This window comes from Coturnix japonica, chromosome 7 (genome assembly GCF_001577835.2).
Source record: "Coturnix japonica isolate 7356 chromosome 7, Coturnix japonica 2.1, whole genome shotgun sequence".
In the NCBI taxonomy this organism is placed as follows: Eukaryota; Metazoa; Chordata; class Aves; order Galliformes; family Phasianidae; genus Coturnix; species Coturnix japonica.
In genome coordinates this window covers 29953680-29978837 of record NC_029522.1, presented here as the reverse complement: position 1 = coordinate 29978837, position 25158 = coordinate 29953680, and the positions used below count along the sequence as shown (strand labels likewise).

Genomic DNA, 25158 nt, shown 5'->3' with positions numbered 1-25158 from the left:
AGATTTTTTTAAAATGGGATTTTGTGTCATTTTAGCTGTGTCAAATGAAAGAAATGAAAACTATCATGTACCATAACGAGAGCTGCTGTAAATAACATACACAGAAATAATTCAGGCTTATTTTTTCATTATTATAAGCTCTTCCTTCTCTTAGACTGTTAAGAAATCCCAGGGGTTCAGAAGAGCAATGAATTATACTGTAATTATGCTTCTTGAAAGAGCACTATAGCTTGGGAATCTATAATCTATTGAAGCCTTTCCTGATGAAATAGATACTTTGGACATATCATGGCTCTGTACTACATTCCAGAAGTATACAGTTGCAGAGTAACCTTAGAGGTAATCTTTAAGTTTCTTTGAGTAATTGTTTTAAATGGTGTTGCAGTAGATATAAAAATCCAGTGCCAAATGCCATGTGGTCCATCAGTGGCAGTATTTCTGCTGTGGTCAGCCTGTGGTCCATGGTCTGTGTGGGCTCACAGTACTCTACAAAGTGTTAATTTGTTTATCTTGATCAATTAATTTGTGCTCTGTCAACACGAGTCAGCCAGCACTCTACAGTGTAAATCTATTAATTTGAATTCTAACAAGTCCAAAGGAATGGAGCGCAAAAGGGGATGGGAATGGAATTTAAAGTGGAGAAGGGAAAAATGTGGTTGAATTACGCTCACTTTGATTCTTTCACCAGAATTAGTCATGAATAAGAGCATTAAGCAATGGCAATAAGAAAAGCAAAACAAAACAACCCTCAGAATACCCAAATCTTTCGTATCTTCCCTCTCTTTCTATGTTTTCCCTGTGTAAGAATTAAACACAATTCTTATCTCATATTCTTGTGTTCTCTGTTCCTGTCTCTATCATCATTCCTGGTTCTGCTGTAGTGTCTTTGTATCTGGAGCTGTAAATAGCCCCAGCATCTTGCTGTTGGGCATGTTGATTGCCACCACCAGAGAAAAGAATTTGAAATGCTCGTTCTGTGGGTTACTTTTTAATTTGATAAAAACACCTCTCCAGTGATATTTGCCTTGGTGGCAATGCTGCCTTGCAAAGAAAATAGGCAGAAATGCTCTTTGCTTTTTGCTGTGATAGTTGATGGGAGCGGTGGCGTGTCGAGTGATCCATTATTCACAAATCCTTTGCATTCTGAGATGTTGCCACAGTCGTCTTAATTGCATTTTAAACATTGTTTATACAGGCAAAATAAAAGAAAAAAAAAGATGGTACATTATAAATGTTGGAAGTACCAGCAATAGCAAATCAGAGGCTTTACCGGAGGCTATTCTTGCTCTGTCTCAGCATCAGGAAACTAAAGCATATGTTGGATGTTAGCCTGGGTGTACACAATGTGTCCTATTTATTCAAGGTTTTCTTTGAAGCCACAACTTACAAGTTTGTTTCTTAGGGGTACATGTCAGACTTCATTTAGCATTTGTTGGTATTAGGATACTCCCGAATAGCAAAAAGGCAACATTTTGGGGGTAGAACGTGGCTGCTATCTGAGCAGTGATCTGTCAGTTCCATTTATGTAGCTCAAGGAAAAGTGGAAGAGAGGCAGCACAGAGAGCTGGCCTGAGATCTCAAGATCATATGCAGAATTATTTTAAAGCATTTTAAATGGAAGAATTAATCTCCATTTAAATCATACGTGGCGCATTATGTTAAAGACCGGGGAGAACATTAAAGAAGAGATGCAAGTGGCCAGAATATTTATTTAGAAATTCTAAGATCTCCTTAAGATGCATTGCTTTCTATCTTTAGATGCCTGCAGGCTTCTCTGCTTACATGTCTTGCCTTTCAAGATGAGCCTTTAGGTGTGTAAGGAAAATGTTTGTTGTTGAGTCGGTCATGAATTTAAGATATTAGGGGTTTTTTTGTTGACCTTGCTCTTGGAATTTGCTGTTACTTTCTGCAAATAGGAGTTAGCAGCCTTTACTCCTGTCACTGGGTGGCTTTGAGGGAGCTGCTTGCTTAATGTCTTGTTCTGCGACTTTCCAGTATGCTTACTGGGATGTAAGTAGTCGTTCTTTGTATTCTTGGTATTTATTCCCTCCTGAAATGTTTTAATATGAAGGTTACTTAAACATAAAGGGGAAGGAAAAAAGCATTGGCAGAGGATTTAGCTTTCCTTGTGTACAGCAAACCCCATGAGAAATCCTTCCTGGGCACGCAGGCACACACACCGACACACGCAAAAATCAATGCAAAAGAGTAGGGCATTCATTAAGCTGTCAAAAATGGAACAAATGCTTTTTTTTATTTGGGCTCTTGTAGCTATTTTTCCTGGTTTCTGAGTGTGTCCTGAATTATGAAACGGTGCGGCTTTATCATTCATATTTGACAAACTAATATTTAGCGAATGCGGCGAGCCATAACGGGGGTATTACCCCATTACAGATGCAGACAACCGTATGACTTTTCTCCTTCCCTGGGTATGAAAACTCTTTGACGGTTTGTCACCGAAAAGATTTTTCCACAGGTGAAATACACCGCTGACCATATTTCTTGGTATTTCGAGATTGAAAGGAGGTGAGTGAAAGAAGCCTTGCAGGCACGCTAAGTGTAGGGACAGCCTGGAAAAGTCTGTACGTATTCTCCATATCCAGCTGTTTCCAAATACGTTTTGTCCCGTGTTTTATGTAATAGAGTTGTATGTGAAATGCTGAAGAGAAGCGGCAGCCTGCAGCCTCGTAAGGTGATCTGGGCTGCCTCTAGTGGAATACGTGCAAAGCGGAGCGCACGGCTGAGCCTGGAGCTGAGCTGGTGCTTCTCTGTGATGCTGCTCCTGTCAGTATTAGCGGAGAATTGTGTTCTAAGCAGCACTTCCCAATTCTGATCAAATCAGACGGCTCTGTTTCTCCTGCAAGGTGACTGGAATCAAGTGGTGCTTTATCGGCCGCGGCTCTCGCTGTCGTTTTCAAAAGGGATAAAATCAATGGCTGAAAATGGCTTGTGTCTTTAACCCAGTTTTCCCTCTGTCAAAGGAAGGGTTTGGGTACCTGCGGGAGCAGCAGTTCCACAACAAAAGGCTGTGCATTCCAGAGCACTTGTTCTTTCTTTGCTGGAGGCGTCGTTCCCAATAGCGCGCGGATGATAACTGCATCTCCTGCTGTACCTGTAACAATTTAATTGTGTAAGTCAGCCCAGTCAAGCATCCCTGGCTCATGACTGGGAGACATGAAATTCATTGTCATTATTGTCCCTGTCATTTTGGATCATTATATCCCGCTGCAGAATTTTCCTCACTCCAGTGCTTTCTTACCTCCAGGAGCTGGGGATTATGGCTGAGGTTGGGGTGGGGGCAGGACTGTGAACTACATTTACCTCAGGGGAGCCACAGATTAAATTGGCTTTGCTCTCTGACTTGCTGGATTCATCTGTTTGTACGCTCTGGGTTTAGGGTTGGGAGTGATGAATATTCGAGTGAATTCCATGCCTCTGGTTGCTGTTGTTTTTTGTTATTCTTTCTTTGCTCTTTAGCACTCCTATAAGCAAAGGATGATTTTCATGTCCCTTAAGAAGTGAATGGGGGAAAATAATTTTTCAGATCATCTTACTTACAAGATTTAAGATTATTCCCAAGCAAAACTGATGCTAGCTGAACATTGTGCACCCCACCTCGGTGTGCCCAGTGTGCTGTGGCTTTCGGAGGGAAGGCTCCATCAGAGCATGTAACTCTGCTGTAATTTACATATGTGTTTTCTGTGAACGTAGTAGTGGGTCGTTAATTAATTGACAGTGGTTCTGCACAGCAGGCTGTATGGATGGTAGGGGCTGTCAGCAATGTGTTCCCTGTGTGCTGTGGGTGCAGAGCAGTGGGGCTGGGCTGGGGTTGCCCTGGTCAAGCAGGGCAGCGTGCTGGGCCTGGTGCCGGTGTCCGTGGGCCAATGCATGTGGTCCTGGCTGGCAGCAGCCCCTGCCCTCGTGGTTCTGTCCATCAGCCTCCAGCCCTGGCAGGGTTCCCCCAGGTCTCTCTTCAGAGCTGTTTGTCCGTCCCACAGGTCATGCTGTGTCCCCATGCCCCGGCTGCAGCAGGACAGCCCTGATGCTTGTGTGCTGTGACATCTCAGCGTGGCTGCCACAAACTGACAGTGACAGTGTTTGGTCTCGTTTTAACACTGTGCTTTTACTTGCACTGACACCGCAATATGATTGTGGTGACAAGTTGAAGGCTGATAGAAAGAAGTGGGAAACAACATAATTACAAAGCAGCAGTGCTAAACAGTAATTCCACATTCTCTTTCCTAACGTGCCTGGGTAGCACAGCTGATTTTTACATGCCAGTACCTTAGTTTCAGTTAGTTCCAGATTGTGGTACCCTACCATGGTGTTACAGCTGGATATTTTTATGTATTCATTTCTTTATAGATATGAACAAGTTGGAGTGTGTTGCATTTTAGTTTCCTAATCTTTCTTGTAAGCCTGTTTGGTTTTTGACCCTGTGCCTGGATAGGTGTCTTCATCCACACGCAGAGCAAAAGGTGGATCTTACATGGTCTGTATTAGCAGCATTAGCAGTCTGGTGAGGTTCTGCTGTGTTGCTGTGGGTGTGATGGTACTGATGGGGCTGGGTCAGAGCGCGCTTCCCTCTGAAGCAGCCCAAGAACAAATACATGTATGCTGCATGTCCTAGAAAGCATGCTAGTTTTGAGTGAATTTTTGACCTGGCTTCAGTTTCACGTGATTCAGAGAGCTGAGAAATGGGCCATGTCTCAGTGCATTTCTAACAACTTGGTGTATGAGTCAAAACTGAAGTTAACATCTCGGTTTGTTCTGTGTAGGCCTGGGGAGAAGGGCTTCCTGCATTCCTCCTGAAAGAAGTCTGGAGCAACTTTTAGGCATTATGAATCAGCTGGAGTGACTCAATTTGGATGCAGACTGGTTCCAACATCTGCAACAGATGTTGAGTTCCCGTTTTAATGCTTGTAATAAAACTGTTCCTGTAATTAAGCACTTTGAATTTAAAAATTGGTGGGTTCAGACTGATAACTGTGTGTAACTACAGATCATCAGCCTTAAATTTGGTGAGCTTTGTATGTGCATGTGAAATGTGTTTGATTCCTCGTGCTGTTGGGTTTTTTACAACATGACTGCAGCTGTGCAATACCGATGTAGGAATATAACGTGTATCATTTGAAGATGAATTCAAATTATCAGTGCTTTTGGGCATCGATGCTGTGACAACCTAGTAATATCCCATCTGGATAGGCTTTGGGGAGTGTTCCAGATCCAAGGGGCTGCCTGGCGAGTTGCAGGCTGTGTTCCAGTTAACCAAGTGGAGCTCAGTGCCCAAGCTGTTAGTTAACTGTTATCCCGTGAGCTTTTCAAAAGAAACCAAGCACACCCTAACTATTGGTATGGTTATGTTATGCAACACTTTGAAATTGTGGCCTGGTTTCTTGTCCAGATATTTCTTCTATGATTTTTTTTTTCTTCCTTCCAAAAGAAGCCTGGTTTGTACTTCTGTAGAAAGATCTGCCCTCTTGACAAAGTGCATTAAGGCTGTCATATGGCTTCTTGCATGGCTAATTTCCAGCTCTCCATTTAGTTTGACCTCGACAGCAATAATTAGATAAGCCTAATAGAAAAAGGCTGTAAATTGACACAAGGTGAGAAAGCTTTCATGTCTGTTGCAGGGACCACCGGCCTGCTCTTTAAAGCAAGAAGTTTGGCTTAGTACTACAACAGCGTGGACGTGTCGTGTGGTTTTGCAAAGTGTCGTGGAGCAATTTGGGGGGCAATGGCTGCTGTGTCTGGGGGCACCATTGTTGAATACAGCTGCAGCATGACAGTCATGTAACAAAGCATTAGTTCTTAGCATAAGAAAGTTGGGTGGATCACATCACTCTGTGGATTAAAAGTTCTGCCCTCTGCAGTCACTGTCTGCTGAGTGGTGATTTTCAGCTGCAGGGAGTCGCAGAGGGGAGGGCAGAGGTGGGTAGAAAAGCAGTGGGTGTCAAGGGGGATGCAGTGCAGAAGATGGTGGAACTAAAGGTGTGCCTCATTGGCGTGGTGGCTTTCACGCAGCTCATCAAATGGGCCACCAACTAGTGCAGTCTGTGGGTTTGGTTAGCACTGCTGGCTGTGGTTCAGCACTGATAAAAATAAAGTCGGCTGTGCGCTCTGTAGGAGGATCCTTGTAGTGCCAACGGAAGCATTGTCTGTTCTTATTTGCAGAAGGACAGCATTTGCTACTGAGGAATGAAAATAGAATTTTCCTAAATTACGGAAAAGAAAAAAAAAAATTCTAAACCAAATGGCATCACTGTTGGTCTTAAAATCATGTGGAACATGCTGACAAAATGGCGTCTTGCCCCACCTGCCTTTGACAACGTGCCTTCCAAGAATAGCGTTGGGTTCTTCTGAGAGGATTAAGTGTCGCTTGTTGAAAGCAGTTTGGCCAGTGTCTCGTTAACGCTGTTGGCTGCCCTTAGTGAAAGTGAGCTTACCGCAATTATTACTATACAACGAGCAGATGACAACAGCAGTAATGAGATGGGTGGCTCTTTTTTTTTCTGCAGAGCCTCCCACAGAGGTCTTTGGTCACCTTGTCCTTAGCACACGCCCATGCCTTGGGTTTCTTAGGCATTTTCTGAGCGTGCTAATAGTGCTAGTGTCAAGAAAGCTTTACATCTCTGTTTGGAGAAAGTTAAGCTTGGGGGCATTTGTCTTGGTTTTGGAGGACCTGAATGTGGCAAAAGGAGGACAGTATTTCACTGAAAAAAGAGGACTGGGAGGCAGCATTTTTGTTCTTCTCTCTCCTGCTCCTCTCGAGTGGTGAGGATTGCTGAAGTGCCACAATGCATTCCAACCTGTTTGGAATTGGGAATTATTGTTATTTCATACTAATGTGACTGTAAGTAACTAGGTTTATTTCATGGGCAAGAATGTTTTCTCAGCTGTGAATGGTGCTGTAATGAGAGCTATTCTGCAGTACCTTTGCAGTAGCTGCTCTGCATGGGGGAGTAGCAACGGCTTCTTCAGGTGTCAAGGAAGAAGGTGAGTGCACGAAGTGCAGAGTTTTAATGTTGTTTGTGGGGAAATGTGCACATATGAGTTAAAGTTAAAACCACACAGACACACCTCCCAACAAGGAAATCTGTTCCCGAGTGGAAGGGCCATTGGACCATGACCCAACCCTACCAAACTGTTGAGGTGTTATTCTCCATCGGTGATAAATTTATGAGCCAGTAAGTCACTCCTCATTGCTTTCCAATCTAGACCTCCACAGATCTGTGCTGTTTGCACTGTGAAATACTCCAGCACTCTGCACTGTGGATTCCATTAATCTGAAGCCAGTGTTGTTTTTTCTTGATGTATAGTTAATCGGCAACTGGTTATTTCCCAGCCCTCTTCCTGCAAGTGCACTGCCTAGGCATTCAGGGTTCCCTTGGACAGCTGAGAACTGAGCAATAGCGAGGGTTTTCTCACAGCAGAGTACCAGTGTGGGGGATATGGATGAGGAGAACAAGGCTACCTTGAAGGGCTGCTGTGCAGAGCTGCTGCATCGAACTTTCTTTCATGTGGAGATGGCAGTTCCTCTTGGGTAGCAATTAATCATAGAATTGCAGCATGGTTGGGTTGGAAGGGAACCCAACCACCACAGGCAGGGCTGCCAACCTCCATATCTAATTCTGCATCAGGCTGCATAGGGCCCCATCCAGCCTGGCCTTGAACACCTCCAGGGTTCTGTTGTGCTGGGTTTCCTGCCCTGTACAACAAAGCCCTGCAGCACCCCATGAGCTGCAAACAAAGCACCAGAGCAAAGAGGGACGGCTGCAGACTGCCCTGCTTCTGCATGCCTTTGGCCCTCGGCTAGAAGAGTGTTGTGGATGTGCTGTACGTTAAGTAGCTGCTGTAATGCAGCTTGCTGCTATTCTGTCTTTTTTTGCCACTCTTCACTGCTCGCTGTGTGCACGAGGTGTTGAATGCTCTCAGCCCTTGGTTAAAATGCTCAGTTTTGAGATAGACTTTGTAAGGTCACTTCATCCCTTCCCTGACACTGCTGTAGCAGGAAATGTTGATGCATTTGTTTAATGATTTGCCTGCCACTTCTGACAGATGGCTGTTTAGTCTCATGCATCTGCTGTGTTGGAGCATCTGCAACTTTTCTTGACATCTTGCGAGGTTGTTTTGCTGTTCTTTTCTGCAGTTTATTCTGGGCATTGTTTGCGTAGTTGAATCGGAGTTACTGTTTGTTTCTTCATCGGTGCTTCATCATATCACTGTTTCTGTTCACTTCACATAACTTGCCTCGTGCTTGAAGACTGATGGCACCGTATCGCCTCAGCTGGGTTAGAATGAGGATGAGGAGAGGGGAGGTGGCACCTCCAGGCCATTGATCCCATCTTTATAACTTTGCCCTTTTAGCTGGGAACAGATTATGTGCGCGGCGGTTTGAGATGCGCGGGCAGAATCAGAAGGACCAAACTTTGCATAAACCATTTGTACCGAATGTTTGGAATGCTGGTAACATAAATCAACAACAATATCTATTACAAATTCATCACTTTACCTGTATTATCTTTGATAGAACTGGTCCAGGCACGTGGGGAAGCAAACCACATCTGAGGAAGTTTAGCCCTGCTGTACATTAATTATTCAGGACACACAGAGCCTGGCCCCTTCAATGTATAGTAATTCTTTCCAGCCAGCATCCTGGACTTTAACTTCAGTGGCAATAATAAATAGGAAAAGTCTCAGGTGAAGCCCGTGTTTTAAAGTAATTAATCATCTTCCCCTCATGGTCCCTCCGCCTCTCTCTTGGTTTTCTTTAACGAGGGAATTTCAGTAATAAATCTTTAATGATATGTGTTAAGAATCCTTCATTAATTCTTGTCTGCTTATTTCTTTTCTGATGATTTTATGCTGTATGTTGGAAAGCTAAAATACCTATGAAATTATAACACAAAAGAAAGTTACGGGAAACTTTGAATTTAGCGCAGCCCTCAGATTGCTTGGGTTTTGCATGCAGCATGGCACAACCTGGACCAGGCATCGGTGCTGTGTTGCAGTGGCACTGCCGGGTGTATGCTTTGGTAGAGCAGTGTGGTTGCAGTAGGGTTGCACGTGGGAGGAGGAGCGCTCCGTGGGGCGGATGGACCTATTGCCCTCGGCCCCACACCAGCGAGGGGCACGGGGTGGGAGCGCAGTGGGGGCTGTGCAGAGGATGTGTCTTTTAAATAAGGATGTCGGGTGCGAGCAGCCATCACGGCTATTGGATGTGACAGGGACAGCTGTGACAGATCGGTTCTGACACGCTTCCATACTGCATGTCCGTGGCTGGAGGTGACTCACATCCTTCCCGGTCTCTTCCCGCTGCAGGACAGCACAACGACGCACGGATGAACCTCGCCATCGCTCTCACCGCTGCCAGGTACGGCGCTGCCACCGCCAATTACACTGAAGTGCTGCGCCTGCTGAAGAGGACAGATCCGTGCAGCGGCAAGCAGCGCGTGTACGGGGCACGCTGCAGGGACGTCCTCACAGGTGTGTGCCACGGCTGGGAGCTGTGCTGGGAGGTGGAGGTGGGAGCAGGAAGTGCTAACACTAAATGTTGATGCGCTGACAAAAGGAGCCATCTTCCCAGAGTGCGGTAGCACAGCGTTAGCATCAATCATCTTGAACTTGTGTCAGGTTTTTCACTCATATCCTGGTGTTCTGGCAGGGTGGGCCGAGCTTTACATCCAAACGCTCCTATCAAGCAGAGGCACTATTGTAAAATGCTGTGTGCCATATGGTAATACCACTCACAGCCTAATCTTCCTCTTCGAGAGGTGCAGCCCAGCCCGCTCCTGCCCTACCTCCTGCCCTACCTCCTGCCCTGCTTCCATAGACAGCGCGGAACTTTCTGCAAAGCACTTCCTCTGAAGTCTGGCTTTAAATGCAGACTTGGTTAATTTTTGAGAGCAGTTCTGGCTGTTCCCTTCAGACGGGCAGAATGCACGTGGTTACAGTAGGTTAGGTTCACAGATTAATAACGGAGTGTCAGCGAGCAGGGAAACAAATGGGGCCTGTGATTGATGCTGTTTTCTTTCACAGGGCAGGAATTTGATGTCAGAGCCAAATGTGTTATCAATGCTACAGGACCTTTCACAGACTCGGTGCGCAAAATGGATGATCAGGAAGTGCCCAACATCTGTCAGCCCAGTGCGGGTGTGCACATCGTGATGCCGGGTTATTACAGGTAACGATATTCCAAACCCAGACCATTTGTAACAATCCCTGCTGGTGGCTGTAATAAATAAGGTTGTAGGGACACAGTTGTGGTTTTTATGGTAGCTTTGAGTGCACGCTTGAAGATTTTGTAATTATTATTCTTTATTTAGTGGGTTCTGGTATTGTGCGTGTTCAAACACCAGCTTATCTACGTGGAGAGGAGGGAAGCCTCACAGCTTGTAGGTGAAGCTTAGCAGGGCAGAACTCCTGCTGAAGCAGAAGGGCCTTAAGGCAGTGACTGCTGTATAGTGGCCCTCATAAGGGGTGATTTGGGCATGTTGGCTGCCTCTTCACCCCGTTAGGAGAACAAGAAGTGTAGAAAGCCTTCCTGAGAGGTTCCTGCCTTCCTAGAAAGCTTTCTCTCTTATAAAATACCATTCTGTCTAGGCAGTCATCTGCCGTTACATTCTGCCTCAAGTATTAGTCTGGATGGAAGCCACTGGTGTTCAGAATGCGGCATGTGCACAGTGTTGCATGTAGTTCAGAATGCCATTAAAAGCTGATGGGTGCTGATGGGCAGGTGCCCACCCTGGCTGGTTCAGGTGAAGGGGACCACTCTGCCTACACTGAGCTCGCCCATGAGTTCCATGGCTCGTTCCTGCTTCTCTCCTTATTTGTTGCTGCCAAACCAAATCCCCTTCTAACACACATAAGCCGTTTCAGTTGAAGCTCAAATATTACCTTTGGATCCTGAAGTCATTAGCATCCTGATGGAAATTCACATTTATAGACTTATTCCAGTTCTGTTGATGCAGTGCACTTACAATAGTGCCTTCTATGTGAGTGTTGCCATCCTCTGTGAATATAAATCTAGACTTCAGTGCACAAAGCATTGTTGTTGCCTGGGCTGTCCCAGTAGGACATGACCAGAGACTATAAAATTGAGGTATCTTTGGCCTACTGGAATATCACACCTGTGATCTCTCTTTTTTTGTGTGTCTTCCCCCCAACGACCAGGAAGTTCCTAATCCTATGTTGTTCATGTACAGCATTGAGCAGGTGCACAACTGCATGGTTTTGGTGTAGGGCCACCAAGTCAGCTATTCAGCTTGGAATCACCTTGTAGTTTCCAACTTGAAGATGGCTTGATACACAAGGGCTTTAGTTACGTGTTTTGTAAACACCTAACACATGTAACTGCTAACGTGGAGGAAAATCCTCCTGCTTGTTCCCCTGTGTGTGTCAGTGTGTGGGCATTGCTGTTCTTGTTAAGCAGTGTCTGCCCACATGCTGCCTCCGCAGTGCAGGTGATGCAACAAAGCCGATTTCCGTTCAGTGGGGAAGCCTGATCCAAGGGATGCATAGAAGTACTCATGGTGTTTAACCTCAGTTGTGTGGATTCTTTGTTCCTGGTTCCAAGTGGATGGATGTTCCTTAACAATTAAGACTTATTTGATTGCATCTGCTTGCCTTTGTGGTTAAATAATTTGTAAAATTTGTGTGAGTTTAGGCCAAAATAGTATAAAAGAGAAGTTTATATCCAGACACAGTTAAGATTTTGTAAAACTAATGTTAATGGAATGCGTTCGCTTCCGTGAGATTCCTGCTTGTTTATGTTCTTCATTAATAGTCCCAGTATTCCTCCTCTCATTAATTCTATTTTTAGTATGCATATCTGTTCTAGTAGCTGCAATAACTCTTTCACTCCCTATTGTTTAAACATAATATCTGCAAAAAGAGAGGGGATTCTGGCCACCTTTGTTCAGATTAGTGCATCCCAGGCAGGAAACCTATGTGTGCAATACTAACTTCCACTCAACAGATTCCAGCTATTTACAGCCCTCTGAAATTTTCCTATCCGCCCCATGTTCCTGGTTCCATTTAAATTGGAATTATAGAATGGTTTGAGCTGGGTTTCCAATAGGAATCTTCCGTATTTCTGGTCTGACGTCCAGAATGAATAACTTACTGACTTCAAGCTCATGGGTTGAGATCTGTCCTTCAAACAGAGTTTTGTTTAATGTAGTAGTCTGTAGCTCATATTCTCACATCTTATTTATACTTCAGTAAGCAGCGTTCAGGGTTCATTCCTTGCTTGTACATGCTCTATGCATTGTTCAGTATAGCCGTGCTGCTGTTGCTGAGACAGAAGCATATTGAGGAGCAGACGTGCTCCAAGCACTCGGTTCAGTCAGCTGTTGCTGTGTCATTAGCTCACAGAGGGGTGGGTATCCTGGTGTTTGTTCTGCCAGCAGGCACTTCTGATCCATCTGTATTAGGCTCCTAGGCTCTGTCTATTTGCCACTTTATTTCTGTCTCCTATTAGAGTTTACAAATCCTAATCTTACCCGTTATAGTGATCTGGAGGGATCACCAGAGAAACGTGCCAGTGGTTGATAGCACTGTGCTGCGTGGTCACACCAGTCCCACAGCCATCAGAATCCGTGTTGTAAAAGCTCATCCTTTGAGCAGGGCTGCTGTGATCTGCTGGCAGCGTGCTGCTTGGTGGTGGATGTTTGTTTTCAGTTGCTCTGCACTTACTTCTATAAGACAGAATACAGAGAGCAAAGGGAGGCTGCGAAGAACTTCCCAGAGTAGCTGATGGCCATTAAACCCATAACTTAATTGATGTACAGAAGGCTTCTTCATCTTTTCCCATTGCTTGCTGTCGCCCTCTGGTACGTGCTGCAGTCTGTAAGTGTTACAGTGAAGCTGATTTTTAATTCTTTACTCATTTCTCTTTCACAGTTTATACTTAAGTCGTGTTTAAAAGAATATATTATTCTTCTGAGAATGTCTGGAGTTATCTGAATATTCTGATACTGTATATTAAATCTCTCGTTTCCTGTCTCTAAATCAATAGCTTTTTCATTTTAAAAAGTAATCATTTGGCTGACGTGATTTACCTTTCACAAATCTGTGTTGACTTCCCCTATTAAATTGTACTTTTCCAACTGTATGCTTAAGCTGTCTATAAATATCATCTAAAAAATGTTCTAATATACATGCTATATATGAAATTTTCAGCTGCTCCCAGCCTTTCCAGATATTGCAGACTTGCCCTCAGTAATCAGTTTGGACTTCCTAAAAATGAAATATTCAGTGATTCAGCTTGTAGCTTTCTTAAATAGGTAATTCTATCCCACCTCCAGTCTTTGTCTCCCTTCAACTTGGTGTGTTAGTAGTTACCTGAGTCTGTTGAGTTATCAGAGTCTGCTGATCCTTCCTGTATCCTTCCAGTACCAGCAATGGGTGCAAAGCCCGGAGGCTGCTAAACTGCCTGCAGGTGATTGTACGAGGACTTCAGTGCCTCATAGCAAAGTCAGTGTCTTTCCATTCAATAGAAGGTAATAGGAAAAGGGGCAGCTTCAATATTCTCCCATATAACAAGTACTTATGTTGAAGGCCTTCTAAGTGCCTTGTTTCCTGAAACAGAAGCAGTGCTATTCAGTGGGTGATGAAGGTAACTTTTCCTTTTGTACACATGGATATTTTTACTATTACTTTTTCAGTATTATTTACCAGAAAACCTTGAAAAATAAGTTAAAATTCCTCATGCAAAAAGCTATTCTCTTTCTCTTTCCTGAGTCATTCTGTGGCACTGGCACAAATGAATGAAGGTGCTGGTGTCTCGTTAGTCATTATGGAGATGGTATCTTCTGCTGTTTCCCCTCCAAAGGCAGTTCAGGAATGCTGCTGGAAGCATTTGGAATGTATTTCTGGTCTGAATCCCTTGGCAGCCTGGGCTTCGGTTCCTGTTCTCATGGCAGGTGCTTACTGAGTTCAGGCTGTAGGATCCTTGGAAGTTTCCTGTTTCAATGTAAGCTCATGATTTTGGTGTTTCAGTTGCTAGAAGTAGGTGTTCATTGCACAGTAGGGGTTTCCACTAAATGCTGTTGTAAATATAAGGTGTAATGTTTGAAATTCCTGTGTCTGGAGGAGGGAGGTGCCAAGGGCCTGGTTGCTCTCACTAAGGACGTGTCCTGCTGTCTGGCATAGGAAGTCCCTTTCTGGAGATCACGTTTAAGGGCCTTAGGCCCAGAAGTTCTGAGAAATACGTTTCGAAGTTGGGTCGTGGTGATCTCTTTTGGCACGGGATCAAGGGTGATGATGTAGTAGTTGAACATGTGCAAGAACAGATCCCTGGTGTGATGTCTCACCTGCTCTGAATCACGTCCCTTCTTTTTCAGCCCTGATAACATGGGTCTGCTTGACCCAGCCACCAGTGACGGCAGAGTGATTTTCTTCCTGCCTTGGGAGAAGATGACTATTGCAGGGACCACAGACAGCCCCACCGATGTCACCTCCCATCCGATACCAACGGAAGAAGATATAAACTTCATTCTGAACGAAGTGCGCAACTACCTTAGTGTAGATGTTGAAGGTAGGAGAGTCACTTTTGGCTGGGAGGGGTTTCTATAATATTTCAGCCTAAGTACATGCTGTATGTCTCAAGTTTCTCCAGTGACTGATAGCTGAGTACCTGAGCTGAGGACACCTGTGTTGGAAGGTGCTGGCTTGTTTGGCCTTAGTGCTAGTTTAAAGGTGAGAGGTCTCCTTACTTTGTAGTGAGATTTACTGTTTTGTTGGTTTTTTTTTGCTGTTTTTGTTTTAACAGTTATGCGAAAGCATCTGTGCTGCTGTTGTAGTAGTGCTAAAAGGAATCTGTGAGCTGCTGTTTGTCAGGAGCACTGCAATCTCTGGGGTTTAGGAAACCTGCTATCTGGCAGTTGGAAACACTGGATTGATTACCAGATTCCTGCAAAGAGCAGTTTGGTGGCTCTCTGCTGTACAGCTTTGGGATAGACAGCCCTGAGGAAGCGTATCCTTACTTTTTGGGTGCAGAAGCCAATATAAGTCAGCATGGTGGGGCAGGGACGTAGCTGGCAGTATTCAGACTGAATAAGGCAGAAATCTTGCAAGGTATTACACAGGAGCGTGTTATGAGGTGTTCAGTTCTTTTGGATGAAACCTACCAAGGTGTGCACGCTGTTTTTCCACATTGCAATTAGCAGTGTTTATAGATTGCCTGTTATTGAATTAACAACTGTGCTGGCCGTATCAACTCACTGCAGACCTGCCTTTTTGCTGCCAGAGACAGTGCCAGGGTTATCAACTTACACAGGCTTGGATGTGTTCCAACTGTTTAATTATGGTGTCACGCATGCTGCTTTTTCTAGTTTCATTAGTTTATAAATGTAATATGGTATCTTATTTCTGTGATTAACACTTCATTTTGGCAGGTTAAACATGCTGGCAGAGCACCATTGATTTCTGAAATCTATTTTGTGTTCTTTGGGGATATTTTTACACCCTGTTACTGATTTTTTTAAGTTATCAGTTGTTTGAAAGCTGCATCATAAATTGTTTCAGGGCTTCAGTGTAAATTGGTCAATTTTTACTATTGTAAATTTAACAAGCAACAAAATTAATTTCATGAGATTATTGGTTCCGTGTTTCATATATTCCTGAAGAAAGTCCCTTTCGGAGGGTAGGGTAATTTCCTACAACTGTTAAGGACCTCTTTTAACTACTTGTTGCCTTCAGATTTTATTCTTTCATGTTCACTGGAAAATCAAGATTGGCTGTTGGGATGTAGTAACTGCTAGGGGGCAGAGGAGTAGCATGGGGGCATAGAAATGGTCATGGAGCTGGGCTTCTCATGAAGTGGGAAGATGCTCCTGAAACAGGTATGGTTGGGAAGGCAGGGCTGGAGGAGGTGGCTAAGAACAGTGTGGGCTTCTGGATGATCTGTTGCAGATCAACTGGGCCCTCTGGGGTTGCTGTGCAAGTGCTGGGGTTTGGGAAGCCACAGGCCTAGGAGATGTGCTATACACTAGCAGATGCAGATGTGCCATCAGGCTTCTGACAGAGGCTGTGAATAAAGGTCACTTATTTTTTCAGATATTCCTCTTGACAAATTCCGCACTATACTAAAAGCTTCCAAGTCCTAAAAGCAAGGGTTGTAGGAACAGACCTTATTTTGGGTTCTGAAGTGCCAAGTAGGGTCTGCCCTGTCCACAGAAGCAAGGAGGTTAAGACTTTGCTGCTGCGCTGGGTGCTGTTCTTGGTGGAATTTCTGTTTTGGATTGAGGATTTTCTGAGCTGATCGGTGACTGATAGCTGTCTCGTGGCAGATCAGTTTCCAGAATCTCTCTCTTCTGTTGAATTCTTAACCATTGTGACAGAAAGGTCTTTCTGTCTTTGGCTTTGTTTTGGGTCAGACAGCAGTATTGACACAGAAGTGCAGTGCCATTTTTTGTGCTACTTGGAGGCAACACCACAGAGACCATAAGATGGATAGGAAATGAATACAAAGTTCCTGACTGATTTTGGATGACTTTTTCTTCTGGACAGTGAGAAGAGGAGACGTGTTGGCAGCATGGAGTGGCATTCGTCCTCTGGTCACTGACCCCAACTCCAAAGACACGCAGTCGATATGCCGGAACCACCTTGTTGCTGTTAGTGACAGTGGCCTTGTCACCATAGCAGGTAGGAGAAGTTCATTTCAGGTGTTGCTTTTGTTGAGCTTCCCTAGTGCATTTTGTGCAAGCATCTTTCTTCTTGCAGGGTGATGCTTTGCATTAGGTAGTAGCAGTGTGACTGGCTTGTTAGAAGAACTCTATTAAGAGTAATATGATAAAACACTTGGTATGTACCAACTTCACGTTTCCCTTGCTTTCCACAAGTAAAGAAATAAATGTGTTCTTATAGGTGGGAAGTGGACAACGTACCGTGCCATGGCTCAGGATACCATTGATGCTGCTATTCAGGAACACAATCTGCCTGCAGGTTCCAGTAAGACAATTGGGCTTCTGCTCCAAGGGGCTGAGGACTGGAGCCCCACGCTCTACATTAGGTTGGTCCAGGACTATGGACTTGAAAGCGAGGTGAGCCACTGTAACTGTTCATGTGCTGATATTTCCACGTTGGAGGGTTTTGTTCTTTCCATAAAGACAATATTTTCTTAATGTTTTAATTATTTTCTGCTTTAAAATGTTATGAGATGCTAGAGCATCCCTTTCCTTGGGCATGGCAAACCTGTGCTACTCTCTGATCACATCTGACATAGAAGAGTTGAAGCACCACAGTTATTTATTTGGAAACATACATAGTAGCATTAGCATAGGTCTAACTCACACATAGCAGTTTCCTGTCACACTCTCAGAACCTGAAACCCTCTTCAGCCTCTGTTACTAGTGATAAGAGAACTGACAATAAAACATTCATATATTTGATGTGCTTTTGAAAGCATAACCAACATGTTTTCAACTCCATAGGTGGCTCAACATCTGGCTTCTACATATGGTGACAAGGCTTTTGAGGTGGCCAAAATAGCCCAAGTTACAGGAAAGAGATGGCCTATTGTTGGAAAACGTCTTGTGTCTGAATTCCCTTATATTGAAGCAGAGGTATGTGGAAAAACTACATCGCACTTGAGAGCTTCTTGGGAATGAAGCAGATTCTAAAGCAGGTCCATCTTGCTCTGAAAAATACCTTCAGAAGCCCTTTCCTTTGAGATTCAGATGCTTTTTGTTTGCATTTTTCAACTTCACCTGCTCATACTTAATGTTTTTATATAGAACCATAGAATTACCAAAGTGAAAAGACCTCCAAGAGCATCCAGTCCAACTGCCTACCTACTACCGGTCTTTCCCACTAAACAACATCCCTTTGTACAACATCCAGACATCTCTTGAACTACCTCCCTGAGCAGCCCATTCCAGTGCCTGAACACTCTTTCAGAGAAGAATTTTTTCCTAACATCCAGTGTGAAATAAATGTTTTATTACAAATATATAATGTAACATGAAATGTATCTAATGTGGACTCATCTCCATTTTTTCCTTGTCTTATTCCTCTAGGTTATCTATGGTGTGAAGGAGTATGCCCGCACTGCTGTGGACATCATTTCCCGGCGGACTCGCTTGGCCTTCCTGAATGTTCAGGCTGCTGAGGAAGCTCTGCCAAGGATTGTAGACTTAATGGGGAAAGAACTTAACTGGAACGAGCAGAAAAAAAAGGTACAAAGGGCCTTTTTCATCTGGAATTGTTTTGTTTTTCTTTAGTAGTTTCCATGTTAACGAATGAAATTAATTGAATGGAAAACTTCAGTGATGTTTGCTTCCTGAGAGGAATGGCTTTGTTTGGTGCAGTTTATTTTGAAGTCTTCATCAAAATAGCTGTGAAATGAATTGGTATTGGCCAGGGTGGGGGGAACAGTGAAAGCATTCCATAGCTTTAAAAATGAGGCACGCTTGGCATTACTATCCCACTTCTAGCAGGTATTTAGTTCAGTGTCTTTTCTTACAGGTCTGTCTCAGGAGAGAAGGTTTTTGCAGTCTGTATTGCCTTTTTTTGCCCATACAATCACAGAATGGTTTGGGTTGGAAGGGACCTGTAAGATCATCTCATTCCAACCCCCTGCTATAGGCAGGGACACCTCCCACTGAACCAGGTTGCTCACAGCTGCATCCAGCCTGGTCTTGAGTGCTTCCAGGGAGGGAACATCCACAGCCTCACTGCAGCCTGTTTCAGTTTTGAAAAGTGATGTTACTGACCTTGTTAATTTATTTTTCTAAATTATTTTTCTAAATTATTTTATTTTTTTCCCCATTTACTTCCTTTGCCCCAGTGGCTCAGTGCTCGTACATACAGTGTAATCCTAGAAGCATTTACACAGTAATTAGAGGTCTTTACTAGGCTTGATATCCCTTCTCAAGATTAAAAGGTGCCCAAGTTGAACTTTTTAATACTTTTTAGTTACCATCTGCTCAGTTTTTTGGACCTTAGGTAAATTCTTGCCAAGTGGAAGGAGCAAATGAATTGTGTAAGGAACTTGTTCTTTCTCAGATACAAGGAGGCTTTTCTTTTTGGTTGTAGGAACAACTGGAAGCTGCAAGGAAATTTCTGTATTATGAAATGGGCTACAAAGTAAAATCTGACCAGTTAACAGACAGCTCTGAAATCTCTCTGGCGCCTTCGGATATTGAAAGGTAAGTGAAATAAGAGATTCCAGAGTTGCTGGGAGTTAACAATGAGTGTCGTTTTTCTCCACTGATAATCCTTATCTTGCAGGTACAAGAAGCGATTCCACATGTTTGACAAGGACAAGAAAGGGTTTATTACTATGTTGGATGTGAAGCGGGTCTTGGAGGTAAAGTTTCCTTTTGCTTTTCTGTTAATTGCAGGGTGGCGTAAATAGTGCTGAGCAATGCAATTGATGTACTTCAGTGTCTATCAGACAGGTCCAGATTACAAAGTGTACCACAGTGCAGGTCTGAGTTTGGCTTTTTAATACAGTAATTATGTTTAGTTATATTGAAAATAAGACAGTTGGGTTTTTTTTGGAAGGCTTATGGTAGTTATGTACATTGATACTTACCTGACCCTGCTAAAAATGGTGTGGTTATTTTTTGTCTAGAGCATCAGTGTGCAGATTGATGAGAAAACACTCCACGACATTCTGAATGAAGTAGATCTGAACAAGAATGGGCAGGTGGAGTTAATTGAGTTTTTGCAGGTAAGTATTTCTCTGTTCCAAAGAAACTGTAACTGTTATAACTGCAGGCTCAGGTGTTTGTCCCCCTCCTCCTCCCATGCAGAAGAGCTGTGCTGTGGAGGAGGTGAATGCTGTTGGGTACCACAGTTGTGTCAGTGCAGTTTGTTAGAGCAGACAGAGGTGACACACAGAGCTAGTTTTGAGCACCTTCCAAATTCAAGGATATTTTCTGTGCAGAAGCAAATAACCCAACAAACAGGTCAAATTTTCAAAGTATGCCACAGTGCATTTCTGAACTTGGCTTTTTTATACAGAAATTATGTTTAATTCTATTCCAAGTGAGACGGTTGGTTGTTTGGAAGATATGCTGTAGTTATGCGTGCTGACACATATCTGACCCGGTTAAAAGTGATTGCAGTGTTCAGAATAGCCTAGGGAACTGTAAACGAAGAGCTTATGGTTGGAACACATGCAGCCCATGTTATCCCCACTGAAACTCCTGGGTTGAGAAATGGTAGCTCCGTTTGCATGAAGAACATTGCATTGGCAGTCTGTGTGCCTGCTTTTTGCAGGGCTTTACAATGAGACAATTGAAGGCGCTACTGAATGTTTGTCCTGCTCCTCTTGCATATGCAGCTTGCTAACCAGCTTTGTTTTCCTGGAGTCTTTCTTGGTGTGGTATTTCAAGTGAGTGCCACGTCTGTCCTGCGTGGTGGCAATGATGAATGCTGAACATGAGATAAATTAATGCTGGGGATTTTGGTCAATGTCAGCCCTTTCTTCACTGTGTCAAGTTAAACAAACAAGATCAAGGCAGAGGAAATGGTAATTGTCTCTCTTGAGATGAGCTGTAGATAAGAGGAGCATTGTTGAATCTAAATGCAGAAAATTTTCACAGGTTGTGTCCAGCATTAGAAGAAAGGACTATTTATTTACCTAAAACGCAGTGATTTAGCTGGGTAGCTGAAATGTGCGTTAGTTTTGAGATGAAATAAAAGCTCCCCGGAGCCATCTCACTGAAATGAGTGGAGGAGAAAATCACAGGTGGCTTTCTGACTGCTGGGAAGGGTCTCCCTCTTGTGTCCTTCTGCATGTGAAAGCTTCAGATGAGGGGGGAAAAAATCCCAAAGCTTTTACTATAATGGCCTGGTTTGCTTGGATACCTTGTGGGTAAGAAGTCAAAGCAGCTAACGTGGCTGCTGTGGATTTATTTGCTTTGCTTTGCTGTGGTGAACGGTCTCATTAGGAGTTGGCTGCCCAAAGTCAGGCTACATCTAAACTACAAGTGACAGGTCAGTGCCTTGATATCATTTCAAAGTTACTTTAACTTGAATGACTCTTTGGTTACAGGCCTGTCCTGCGTGTTTCCCAGCGCTGCAGTGAGGATGCATTGCACTTTGCACTTGCTTCGTGCAGAGCCAGAGCTGCACACAGGGAGCTGCTGTGCAGCACAGAGCGCGGTGGGAAGCCTGGTAATAGGAGGAACAGCAGGTTGCCATGGAAGGAACAAAATACACGTGGTGTTTGTTTAGTTTTTTAATGGATCTGTTAAGCCCGTTCTCAATACTTTTGTGTTTGCTCTCTGAAAACTTTCAAGTAATTACATTGTACTGCCAGAACGCTTGTGGAAAGCTGTGTGCAAATATTTGTGGACGTTTATGTTAGAATATAGGAACACATTGTATCAGACTGGCTGCCTCGCTATCCAGGTGGGAGCGGAGCATTGCCAGGTGGCTGCGTTTGACCCCTGCAGCCTGCCAGCCTGCCTCGGTTCCTTGGGAGAGCTGCTCAGCAGTGCCTGCAGGTGTTTCACAGGTGGAATGCAGACCGAACTGATCAGCGTTTTATGCAAACAGGTGGTTCCCATTGAAAACTTGAGCCATTTTTTGCTTTCATTCACACCTGCTTTTTTACTGTTACCGCCCATGTTTCCTCAGCTGGTCCCACTGGCACGGGGAGCTGTCTGATGGCAGTGACTGCACATGAAAGTTCTGGTTTTGAGGCGGTGCCGAAGGGTCAGCCGACTCCTCCATAGAGTACAGTGGGAAAAGCCACAACCAATTGGTTGTGGAGTGTTTGGTAGGGCAGAATGAATGGGTGTGATGGAAGGGCTGCTCCATTCGGGGCCTTGTTGGTGTGGGTCACTGGGGAGCAGCTGGAAGGATGCTGTGGGCCTCTCCTCCCTCAGTGCAGCATCTGCCTTTATTCAGGGCTCACAGGGTGACCAGAATACCCCCAGCAGCCATGGAGGTCCTTCAGATTCAGCTGGGTTTGTCCCCTTCCCTCCTTCAGGAGTCATTCCTGTTTCTCAAATGCAGTACCAGCCTACAGAGGTCCGGCTGCAGAAAAAATGGCCTTACCTATAGAAGGGAAGGAATCTGAAGGATTCCCAGCACTCCCTGAGAGTCAGAAACTGCATTTAAGTGCTGATTGTTTTGCGTAGCAGTCATTGGCAAGCTGACTGTATGTAATTTCAAATCTAATGCTCACTTTATCCATGGGATAAAGAAGAATTAACTAAAACCTTAGCAGTAGCGTGTGTTCCTTAAGGTAGAGCTGAGTCCGGTTTCAAGGACTTAAAGGCAAATTAGTTTTAAAAGTCTATAAAATAATTTGGATTTGGAAGAGTTGTGGAAGTCAAGTACGCTGTCTCTGCAAAGAAGGGCTTGTGAATGGGAGGGATGTGTCCTGGGGTCAGTGCTGGATCAGCAGTGATGTTCTGTTTGTTACTTCCAGACTGAGAGGGGAATAGAAAAAAGGTGTGGGTGGGGGAGAACCTGTGGAGCAGGTGGGCTATCCCACATGGTTAAATGGCACCGAAAAAGCACTGCTGTTAATGGATGCTGCACTGCTACTTCTGGATGGGTCACATTTGTTGGTATTTCTGAAAAATACAAATGGGCTTTGACATGAGGATTTATTTATTTTTTTCAAAGCATGCAGCAGTGTTGCTTTGTTGGTATCACAGAATGGCCTGGGTTGCAAAGGCCCACAGTGCTCACCCAGCTCCAACCCCCTGCTGTGTGCAGGGTCACCAACCAGCAGCCCAGGCTGCCCAGAGCCACATCCAGCCTGGCCTTGAATGCCTGCAGGGATGGGGCATCCACAGCCTCCTTGGGCAACCTGTGAACAGTGCGTCACCACCCTCTGGGGGAAAAACTTCCAAGTACCATGTGCCCTTGGACAAACTGACCGGCTGCATGGAGCTGAGCCCATGCAGTTGGGGCTGTACCATCCACCTTTGTTCTCAGTGTGGACGTGAAGCTGAGGGCTGCTCTCTCTGTTTGTTTCAGCTGATGAGTGCCATTCAGAAGGGCCATGTCTCTGGCAGCAGGCTGGCCGTGCTGATGAAGAGGGCGGAGGAGAACCTGCGGCAGCGCGTGGTGATCCCGGTGGACCGCAGCGGTGGAGGGCTGTAGCTCAGCACGGCTGTGCTGCATCTGCTGACAAACATTCCAGTGCTCCCGAATGTCCTTACTCGGTCAAGGTGACTGATGTCTGTAAAAACACATGGGTGCGTTTGTTTCCTGTACTAATGGTTTTCTGTACGGCTCTTAATACTCAGTATGTGGCCTCTTGGATTGGGTATGCTTCAAACATAGGAGTTTATTAACGGGTTCTGGAATATGGTCTGGAAACACTGGTGCACACACAAGCACTCGGGCATGTACTGCCTTGCTCATTAACTTCTAGATCACCTTTACCTTTAAAAAAAAAAAAGTGATTCCTGCCTTGAAAGAGAGCACTGCATTGAGATTTGCAAATAGGCATTTAGTATTTAAAAGCTGCTGATCTGTCTGCTTCAACAAAGGGCAGCAGAGGGAGGGCTGGTACCTGGGGTTTGAGAGAGCTTCATAAGAGGAGCAAAGCTTCACCTTCTGAAGGTACCAGGTATGGTAAGGAGCTGGCTGGTTAGTGCCTGCCCTAACAGGTGCTGGGCTTTTGCTCTCATGGGGTGCGTAGTTATTTCAGCAGTTCTTGGCCAGACACGAGTTATCAGCTGTACCAAGCTGGAAAACAACACAGAACCATCACCCAAACCAATAACCCAGCGGGCAGCCAGGGGACAGCTGTCCTTTCTCCACATTAATAACCACAGGCTTCCTTCAGTCGGCAGCATCCTTTAGCGGGTGGTGTTTGATGCTGTGAAGTGCTCTGTACTGTTTCCAGTTTGGGACAAATATGTAAAATAGGACAGTTTTGGATAATGTAAGTCTTAATTTATTTAAAAACTCAAATTAGATTGTGTAGATTTCTTGAGTATAAATACTGGCTGACAAAACAGGACCCTCTGTACCAAGGGCTCAGGATTTCTCCTTACATAAGATCTTTTAACTGATGTCATTGTTTTCACTAATAGAAACATCAGTGCAGTAACAGCCAGCAAAGATTACTTCTGTATCTTAAGGGAAAATGATTGCACGTGTGAAATGGAGGGGCTGAGGAGCGTTGGTGTACAGCTGAGTGTGTTGAGTGTGGGGGGATGGAGAGGGAAAGTGCTTTGAGGAGTAAGTAAAACACAAGGCTTTGGAAAGCAGATCTTGAAAATGAACACAACCCAGAAGCGGGGCTGAACGTCACCTGGATTCCTGTCAGTCTGAACAACTGCTGAAACGTCTCCAGGTTCTCTCCAGAAATCCCATCTCAGATGCTTTCCAAATGGTTTTTGCATGTTGAACTGATTGTCATAGAGCTGCTTTGTACCAGAACTGTGCTGCTGTGGGTTCTGACCGTGCTGCTCTGAGTTTTGTACCATTGGGTACAGCCCACGAGAGCGGTGAGCGAACGTTTGACAGCGTGTTTTATGAATGGCTGCTGTGGGTCTGTCAGCTTTTTTGAGTGTGTTCCAGGAGATTCGGGTGAAGTATGTGAATCCGCAGTGCAGCTTTGCTGTTCTAAAACCCTTCTCAAATAAGAGCACGGTAAGAGAGTTTACGTCACACATGGCACAGCATGGAGGGGGGGGGAATGGGTGTCTTTGGGCTCGGAGGCAGGGTAGGAGCCCATGATTTGCTGAATTATTTAAACAGACGTATCTGTTAAAGTAGTGAGACCTTTTCCAGGCCACGTAAAGAAAAATAGCTGAAATATTTAATAACTTCTGTACGGTTTGAAGAAAAATTCTCCTCCGCTCCTCTGTAAATGGAACTGTTAAGAATGAACGCTGTGAGTTTCCCTGTAAAGCTGGGATGTTCTGCTTTGTGTTCGGAGCGTGTCCTTCACTTTGGTAATGCTGCCCACAGGATGTGACTTCAAGGTTTCCTTGGCTACACGCGTGTCCCTCCATTGCAGTTTGCTTTGCAGCGTGGGTGCTTCACTGTCGTGGATCTGTGCTCCTGTGTGGCACTGCAGGGTCTTGCACAGCTGCCCCGTGTGTAGGGGAGGCTTTAAATCTCTGCTTTCAGGAACGTTGTGAGGGGGTTGGTTGGGTGGCTTTGGCCCGCTTGGGTTCTTCTCTTTGCTCTTCTGCTTTTCTTCATGTGATTGTACTCATGTTATTG

General features: G+C 44.6%; 1 protein-coding gene across 4 annotated transcripts in view; it reads left to right on the top strand.

The window, feature by feature from the left end:
- Window positions 1-25158, top strand: part of GPD2 (glycerol-3-phosphate dehydrogenase 2) — a 46818-nt gene that overhangs the window by 21329 nt on the left and 331 nt on the right. For all 4 annotated transcript variants that reach the window (XM_015869089.2, XM_032445760.1, XM_015869091.2 and 1 more), the window contains exons 7-17: window positions 9322-9486; window positions 10039-10183; window positions 14346-14539; window positions 16513-16647; window positions 16870-17045; window positions 17436-17567; window positions 18021-18179; window positions 19039-19151; window positions 19234-19312; window positions 19580-19678; window positions 22951-25158. The exon at window positions 22951-25158 is cut by the window's right edge and continues 331 nt beyond it. In XM_015869089.2, the coding sequence (XP_015724575.1) occupies window positions 9322-9486; window positions 10039-10183; window positions 14346-14539; window positions 16513-16647; window positions 16870-17045; window positions 17436-17567; window positions 18021-18179; window positions 19039-19151; window positions 19234-19312; window positions 19580-19678; window positions 22951-23076 (1523 nt within the window). In that variant the 3' untranslated portion in view covers window positions 23077-25158. The remainder of the gene's footprint in view (window positions 1-9321; window positions 9487-10038; window positions 10184-14345; window positions 14540-16512; window positions 16648-16869; window positions 17046-17435; window positions 17568-18020; window positions 18180-19038; window positions 19152-19233; window positions 19313-19579; window positions 19679-22950) is intronic.